General features: G+C 48.3%; 1 protein-coding gene across 1 annotated transcript; it reads right to left on the minus strand.

Moving 5' to 3' along the window:
* Window positions 1-757: 757 nt before the first annotated feature.
* Window positions 758-5,175, minus strand: Txnip (thioredoxin interacting protein). Its single transcript, XM_013018324.1, has 8 exons — window positions 4,633-5,175; window positions 3,206-3,278; window positions 2,957-3,104; window positions 2,744-2,846; window positions 2,391-2,647; window positions 2,116-2,272; window positions 1,865-2,016; window positions 758-1,714 (listed from the first exon to the last, which is right to left on the minus strand). The coding sequence occupies exons 1-8, from the start codon at window positions 4,880-4,882 to the stop codon at window positions 1,676-1,678; spliced, it is 1,179 nt and encodes a 392-aa protein (XP_012873778.1). The 5' UTR covers window positions 4,883-5,175; the 3' UTR covers window positions 758-1,675.
* Between the last annotated feature and the right edge of the window lie 2,396 nt (window positions 5,176-7,571).

Raw genomic sequence — 7,571 nt, forward strand, 5'->3', positions numbered from 1 at the left:
CTTTTTTTCTTTTTGCTTATGTGGTGCTGAGGAATTGAACCCAGGGCCTCATGCATGCAAGGCAAGCACTCTACCACTGAGCCACCTTCCCAGCCTTCTAATAATTTTTTAAATGCCAGTTCACAAACAAGGAAAACATTTATCAATTTAAAAAAACTTTATTTTTTTAAACAAAGGATTTTCCACTTGGGATGAAAAATATATCTGGTTAAGTACAAAATATAGTTTTTTTAAAATCATACAAAAGATATACAATTAAAAATACAAAAACAAGAAATAGAACCACCTTTAGCCCACAAAGGTTCGGGCTGTAGTATTTCTCAGAAAAGGGTGGAGCTCAGTGCTCCAACACAAGACGAACAAAGTGCTATGGCTGAGGGCGACTGACCAGGTCTGGTGACTGCAGTGAGGCCAGCTGCTCCTCCTAACACTGGTGGGGCGCTGGGGGGACCCCTGACCTCTAGTTCCACACTGTGGGGTGTGAAGTCTATTAAGCAGTGTGGATCTAGAGACTCCCCTGGAGTCTAGAGAAGTCACAGTAGGCAAGAGTGACAGCGGTCACACTTCTATAGTCTCAAAAGCAGTAAGGCTTTGTGTGTGTGCGTGATAGTATTGGGGCTTGAACTCAGGGCCTGAGTGCCATCCCTTAGCTTTTTCACTCAAGGCTACCACCTGAGTCACAGCTCCCCTCCTAGCCTGTTGGTGATTAATCAGATCAGTTTTACCTTTTCTGCTTAAGCTGGCTTCACACCATGATCCTCAGCCTCCAGAGTACCCAGCCAGGATGACAGGCCTGAGCCATCACACCTGGTTCTCAAGTTTTGTTGTTATTGTGCTTACACTTGTTTAAGTGTAGCTTACATTTGCAGTAAGGAGAGAAACTAACAACAAAAAAAAATAAAATAAAATTGACAGGAATTAAAGTGCTGCTAAGATCATCGCCTTAGATTCAATTCTAAGGAGTCACATGAATATAAAAGGAGTCTCCCATAAGAGCAAGTTTTTGCCAGGAGAACACAGTGCAAGAGGCTTTCAACATGACAGACATTTGGTAGGGCAGTTAAAGTACATTCTCTAAGCAAGCACGCCTTAGAGCAGCTTCCTCGTAACCACAGAAGAAGTGCCTTCCAAAGTCCGAAGATTAGCCTTGGAGTGTTTTTCTTTTTTTCTGTAAGTGTACAAAGGGGAACACTGATTTTTTTTTTAATTTTTCACTTCCTAAATTTGTTGAGCAGAGCCATGCTTTCCCCTCTATCCTTGTTACATTGGCTCTGTCTCACGTGATGGCACATAAAGTTTGAGGTTTGATGTTATGACAAATCTGTAATTCCCTTTAAAAAAAACAGCAACAAGAAAGAAAATCCAACCCTGGAAAGGACATGCCAGCAGGTCATTTCAACCCCAACCACTACAAAACAAAAGTGTCATCATATCCAAGGAGATCTGAGAAAATGACACAGGTGCGGTGTGTCTTTAAACCCATCCAGCAAACACTCCCATATCACAACAATGGTACTGGCTTGAGGGTGGCCTGCTGATCACACTGCCTAGGCTGGAGAGGCAGAGGTTGGGGGTAACCCACACGCCACTGGAAAGTCTCTATGAATGTTGAGAGTCCAAGGAAGAGAGGCGGTAAGAAACAAGTAGAGACAGCTGCTGCTTTTCTTCTGTCTGCTCACTGCACGTTGTTGTTGTTGTTGAGGCATGGGTCCACCTGGGAGGAAGAAAAACCACGGATTTTGAAAACTGGAGCAATGCTGGGTGCTCGTGGCACCTGCCTGTCATCCTACCCTCCACCTCAAGCCTTCCTATAGGAAGGTTTAGGACAAATGCTACCAGTAAAACAAAAAATGACAATTCCTACCTCAGTGTATGTGGGTGGCGGCATGAACTGGAACTCGGGAGCATACATGAAGATGGGGCTATCCTGAGAGTCCTCCCCGTCATCCAGGAGAGGAGTGGTGGGGCTTTCCAATCGGTGATCTTCAGGAATGATATCCATATAGCAAGGAGGAGCTACAGAGAGAAAATCCAGAGTCAGACACCTAGCCAAGAAATGCCAGACCACCACATTCTCACCAGGCCAGAGTAGGAAGGACTTGAGGGCTGCCTCACCTTCTGGGGTATCAGGGATGTTCAGGTCTATCCAGCTCATTTCCGAGCTGGTTCGGCTGGCCATGCTTGTTGTCCGGCTGCTTAGGCCTGATCTGCTGCCAATCACCAAGGGCAGGTCGAGGATGACTTTCTTGGAGCCAGGGACACTGACATAGATCTGAAAAGAAGCAAGAGGGCAGTTGTTGAGAGGAGAGCTCTGGGAAGCACACCACTGTGTTCTAGCAGATGAACAGTTTCTAGTCATTTCTCTGCTGGCACGGACCCCACTGACTCACCAGCAATGAGTACTCGACTCGCAGGATGTTGCAGCCTAGGATGGATGGCCTGATTTTTTGTACCCGGAGGCTCTTGCCACGCCATGAGGCACAAGTCCCTGAGATGATATGATTGCCTCTGACTGAAGACAGCTTCTGGGTCAGCACCTTGGTCTGGCCGTTGGCCAGGTAAGTGTGGCGGGCCACAATGGCTGCTTTGGGGACCACGATTCGAGAACACGTATTCTCAAAGTCAGCATGGATGGAAATGTCATCTCCTAGCAATAAGAAAGATGAACACACATGAACTAATAGAATCTACATGGTTACTGTTACCTGTCTCCCATCTAGAATTTCAAGCACTAAGTCCTCACCTTCACAGAATCCTTTTCGGTCAATTCGGGCAGAGACGGACACCCGCCCATCGGGAATGAACATGCAGGAAACTCTCTTCTCCTTCTTAGCAGAAACCGGTGCCTATGAAAAGGGGAAAAAAAGATGTTTTGAGATGTTCCAGTCCCATGCCCAAGACATCTAATTTAGACATTCTGAGACTAAGGAGACTAGAATCCTGAGAGAAACCTCACCATTAAATCAGGAGTATTGACATCCACCAGATCCATTACTTCAAAGTTTTTCTTTGTCTCTTGAGTGGGCTGGCTGGGGCGATCGAGGAAAGCTTTCACCCAGTAGTCCACACAACCATATTTTCCTTTGAAAGAAGTTCCCAGAGGCCTGTCAAATAATAATAATAGTTTAGTCTCTAAGTATTGTTAGGGAGAAGACTGAGCAAGCTAGAAGAGTCCAAAGATGTATGTTACTCTACGAGTACCTACCCTTCAGGAAGCTCAAAGCCGAACTTGTACTCATATTTGTTTCCAGGTCTCATGATCACCATTTCATTTTCACCTGATGAGACAGAAAGACAATGAGTGTTAGGTTTCTGGATGCATCTGTGTGAGGCTAATTGCATATGTAGCAAAAGAAAAACATTCTGGTACTTTTTTTTGGGGGGGGGGAATCAGAAAGTTCCAAAACCCTTCAATATTGAAAGGCTGATCTAGTACAGTTACTCCAGGAACTAATAATACTAATAATCTTCTCCCCAGCCCCCCACCGTTCTGGAGCTTGAACTGTGGAACTGGGTGCTGTCCCTGCGATTCTTTTGCTCTAAGCTACCAATGGAGTTACAGCGCCACTTCTGGCTGTTTCTGAATAGTCTATTAGAGATGTAAGATCCTCAGATCTCAACTAACTGAGTACTGAGGATTAGTCATGAGCCAACAGTGTAAAACTGGTATTATAAAAATGATATATAAGCCAAGTATTGGTGGCATTAAAGTCTGATTTTTTATTATTGTCGGTCCTGGGGCTTGAACTCTGGGCTTGGGTGTCGCTCCAGTGCTATTTCAGTTTTCTGAGTGGTTTATTGGAGATAAGATCTCATGGCCTTTCCTGCCTGGGGCTAGATTTGAACTGTGATCCTCAGATCTCCGGTTCCAGAGTAGCTAGGATTATAGACTTAAGCTACTCAGCCTGTTTCTGTGAGACTCCAGTAAACCACTCAGAAAACCCAAAGTGGTGCTGTGGCTCAAGTGGTAGAGTTTCCCACAACCGACCAAAAAAAAAAAAGAAAAGATATACAGAGAGGTTACAGTTACAAAATTCAGGCACACTTTCTTTTTGGACAATGTCACCCCTACCCTCACTGCCTCCCAATTAGATACTAATAATATATAAAGCAACATAAGCATACAGAAATCTTTAGTTTGCAATCCTAGCTACTGTGTAGATTTAGATTTGAGTGAGGATCAGGGTTCTAAGCCAGCTTGGGACAGCAAAGTCTATGAGACTCTTATCTCCAACTGACCACCCAAAATCCAAGAATGGGGCTGTGGCTCAAGGGTTCGAGCTCCACCCTTGAGCAAAAAGAAAAAAGAAAGCTAAGGGAGAGCGCCTGGGCCCTGAGTTCAAGTCTCAGAACCCACAAGAAAAAAAAAGGCTAAGTAAAGCCATCCCCTGCCTTGAGATCGCTCTGGGAACACAGAAAAAAAAAAAACTGCATCTCCCCCCCTCTTTTTTTTTTGGCAGGATAAGAAGATTAAATTACAATTTAAGTACAATTTAAAATACAATTTTTAAAAAATAGGAAGCATCCCACGAAACCACTGAGGCACCATCTAAAGCACTTAGTCAAGCACTTCCCAAGCCCCACCCCACCCCACCCCCGCCCCCGGACGAGTCGCCGCGGCCCGGCACCCACCTGTGGGCTGGTCCTCGGGGAGCAGCGTGTCCTCGAAGCGCAGGTAATCCAGGGACTGCTTGCACTGCTGCGAGCCCTGCATCCACAGCACCCTGGCCACGCCGCACGCCAGGATGCGGACGGCCTTCACGCGCGTCACCTCGCACACCTCCACCACCACTCGGCCCGCCACCTTCTCCCCGCTGCCGTACACCTTCTCGGGGTCGTTGAAGACCACCTCGAACGACTTGATCTTCTTGAACATCACCATGTTCGGGTCAGAGCCGGGGGAAGAAGACAAAATATATATATATCCGATCTGCAACCCCGGTAACTTTTTACCAGGAATGAGGCAGATGCGAAGGGGCTTCTGCTGACAAGGCGCCAACAAGACCCCAAGGAGTCGGAGACCCTAAGCCGCTTGGCTTAGACCAACGGCTTCCAAGAAGAAGCCCCAAGCCTCCACTCAGCCCCTTCTCTACTCCGGTTCGCCCCCAACTCCGGGGGAAGTCGGAGAGAGCACAGGAAGAACAGGCAGCTGCGAACAGCAGAGCGAATGTTTCCAGCCGGCAGCCGGAAACTGCCTTTTATAGTCGCCCGGCCGGCTGAGCCACGCGAGCTCAGGGCCCGAGGCTCGTGCTGCCCGCGTGCACAGCGCTCCCATTGGCTGCCTGGTCCTTGTTTACCAGGAGGCGCACCAATCGGCGACGCCGCCGGGGCGCGTGGACACTGTGTGCTCCTGGCGGGGAAAACGGTTGTTATGCACGGGTTCCCTAGCTCGCCGCGAGCAGGGCGGAGGCGGAGGGAGGGAGTGAAGGAGGGAGGGAGGGAAGCGGGGGGCGGAGCGGGTGGAAAACGGGGTTTCCTCGACCTTGGACCCCGAATGGCCATCGGAGGGCAGAGGTGGGTGCCTCTGGGTCTGAAAGCCGCGGTTTGGGGGTTCTTTTATCGCCTTGATTTGTTTTCGCTCCTGTGCTTCGCAGGAATTTTTTTCCAGGGCTGGTGCGGGAGTTTCACACCTGCCCTGATCTAGTGTCATTGATCCCCTGACTACGACCGTCCATTCCTGCTCCAGTGCTGTGGAAAGCACTCCCCTCGCCCCCCAGACTCCACCCCGGCAGGCTGGGGTTGCAGGTGTGGCTGTGGGGGACGAGGGCGCCCCCGCAGCGCGTCTCCAGGTAAAGCCAGACGCCCGGCCTTTCCCGGGACCGAGCGCTGGGACTTCCCTCCTGGGAAAGCAGGGCCGCGGGACCCAGGTGGTGGGCCACTCCCTCCGCGGCTCTGGAACTGTTCCTTCACCCTTTGTACCTTCTGGTCTGTTCTCTCTGTTCTCCGAGACGGAAATTGTGAGGGAGTGTCCACATCCTGTTGCTTATCCCCTGATCTCCCAGCGTCCAGCTGCGAACTTGGGGAACGTTTTGAATATGTGTTCCCCTGTTTACCTCAGTGCCTCTAATGAGGCGTGTCCCTGCCAGGTGGACGCTTCTCTCTTTTTTCCCTGCGCCTCCAGGACAGGAAAATAATAACAACAACAACAACCACCAAAGCTGGGCGTAGTGGCTCAGGCCTGTAATCCTAGCTACTCAGGAGGATGAGATCTGAGGGTCACGGTTCAAAGCCAACCTCAGGCAGGAAAGGCCTTGAAACTCTCATCTCCAATAAACCACTCAGAAAACTGGAAGAAGTGCTGTGGCTCAAGTGGTAGAGCACTAGCCGTGAGCTGAAGAGCTCAGGAACAGTGCCCAAGCTCAGAGTTCAAGCCCTAAGACCAAAAACAAAACAAAAACCAAAAGCCTGATAGTGGAGCTGTGGCTCATTTGGTAGAGCATCAACCTTGAGCAAAAGATCAGAAACAGCAACCTATGCCCTCAGTTCATGCCCCAGTACAGCCTCCAAAAAAGTTCAGGGACAGTGTCAGACCCTCAGCCTCCATTCATTCAAACCCCACTATCCCCTCTCCCCCTGCCCCTGCATACAAATAAAAGTTGAATCCAATTCCTGTGTCCAGAAAAAATTTGTGTACAGAAGGATTCTTCCTTTTTCTTTGACTTCTAGACCCCTGCTGTGTCTTGAGCTGAGGTATCCAGTGATTATTGCCTCAGTCCTTCTGCTGGAAAGAGGAAGATAATGTGCTGGAGCTTCACATGGTGAAGTAAATATGAAGCCATTGAATATATTAAAAGCCTACCTTCTCAGCAAAAAAAAAAAAAAACGCTGTTAAAGATCCTGGTTCCTTCATCATATACCCTAAGGCTAACAAGTTATAACTCAACCCCAATATTAAGCAAGTACAGAATCAGGTATCACAACTCCTGGAAAATACACAGGCCACACCTGTCCTTGAGAACATGTTGATCCTTAGGGTTTCTGGGTTTGAGGTAGCACCCTATGTTCTACAAAGTTAACCATTTAGGCTTGAGGTGTTTTCAAGTGATAACAATGATGGTTGAATTATTAACAACAGTAGGCTGGGAAGATGGCTTGGTGGTAGAGTGTTTGCCTTGCATGCATGAGGCCCTGGGTTCGATTCCTCAGCACCACATAAGCAGAAAAAGCTGGAAGTGGCGCTGTGGCTCAAGCGGTAGAGCGCTAGCCTTGAGCTGAAGAGCTGAGGGACAATGCCCAGGCCCAGAGTTCAGGCCCCAAGACCGACAAAAAAAAACAATAAAGGTGAAATTATCACTAGAGTAATCTTAGAAGTTCAACATTGTGATGCCTGGGAAAATTGTTAGTTAGTTTGATGAACTGTATTTGTGTAGTTGTGGATTGTTTCTCTCTCTCTCTCTCTCTCTTTGTATAAAAGGAAAACGTGTGGGCTGGGAAGGTGGCTCAGTGGTAGAGCGCTTGCCTTGCACGCATGAGGCCTTGGGTTCGATTCCTCAGCACCACATAAGCAAAAAGAAAAAAGCTGGAAGTGGCGCTGTGGCTCAAGTGGTAGAGTGCTAGCCTTGAGCTGAAGA

The sequence above is a fragment of the Dipodomys ordii genome, unplaced genomic scaffold (genome assembly GCF_000151885.1).
Source record: "Dipodomys ordii isolate 6190 unplaced genomic scaffold, Dord_2.0 Scaffold39, whole genome shotgun sequence".
NCBI lineage: Eukaryota > Metazoa > Chordata > Mammalia > Rodentia > Heteromyidae > Dipodomys > Dipodomys ordii.

Excerpts from the sequence above, each read along its gene's own strand:
- Txnip (XM_013018324.1), bottom strand. The coding sequence starts at position 4,882 with ATGGTGATGTTCAAGAAGATCAAGTCGTTCGAGGTGGTCTTCAACGAC. Across the intron at positions 2,847-2,956 it reads TCAATACTCCTGATTTAATG|GCACCGGTTTCTGCTAAGAA; the intron begins GTGAGGTTTCTC and ends CCCTTTTCATAG. Across the intron at positions 2,648-2,743 it reads CCGAAAAGGATTCTGTGAAG|GAGATGACATTTCCATCCAT; the intron begins GTGAGGACTTAG and ends TCTTATTGCTAG.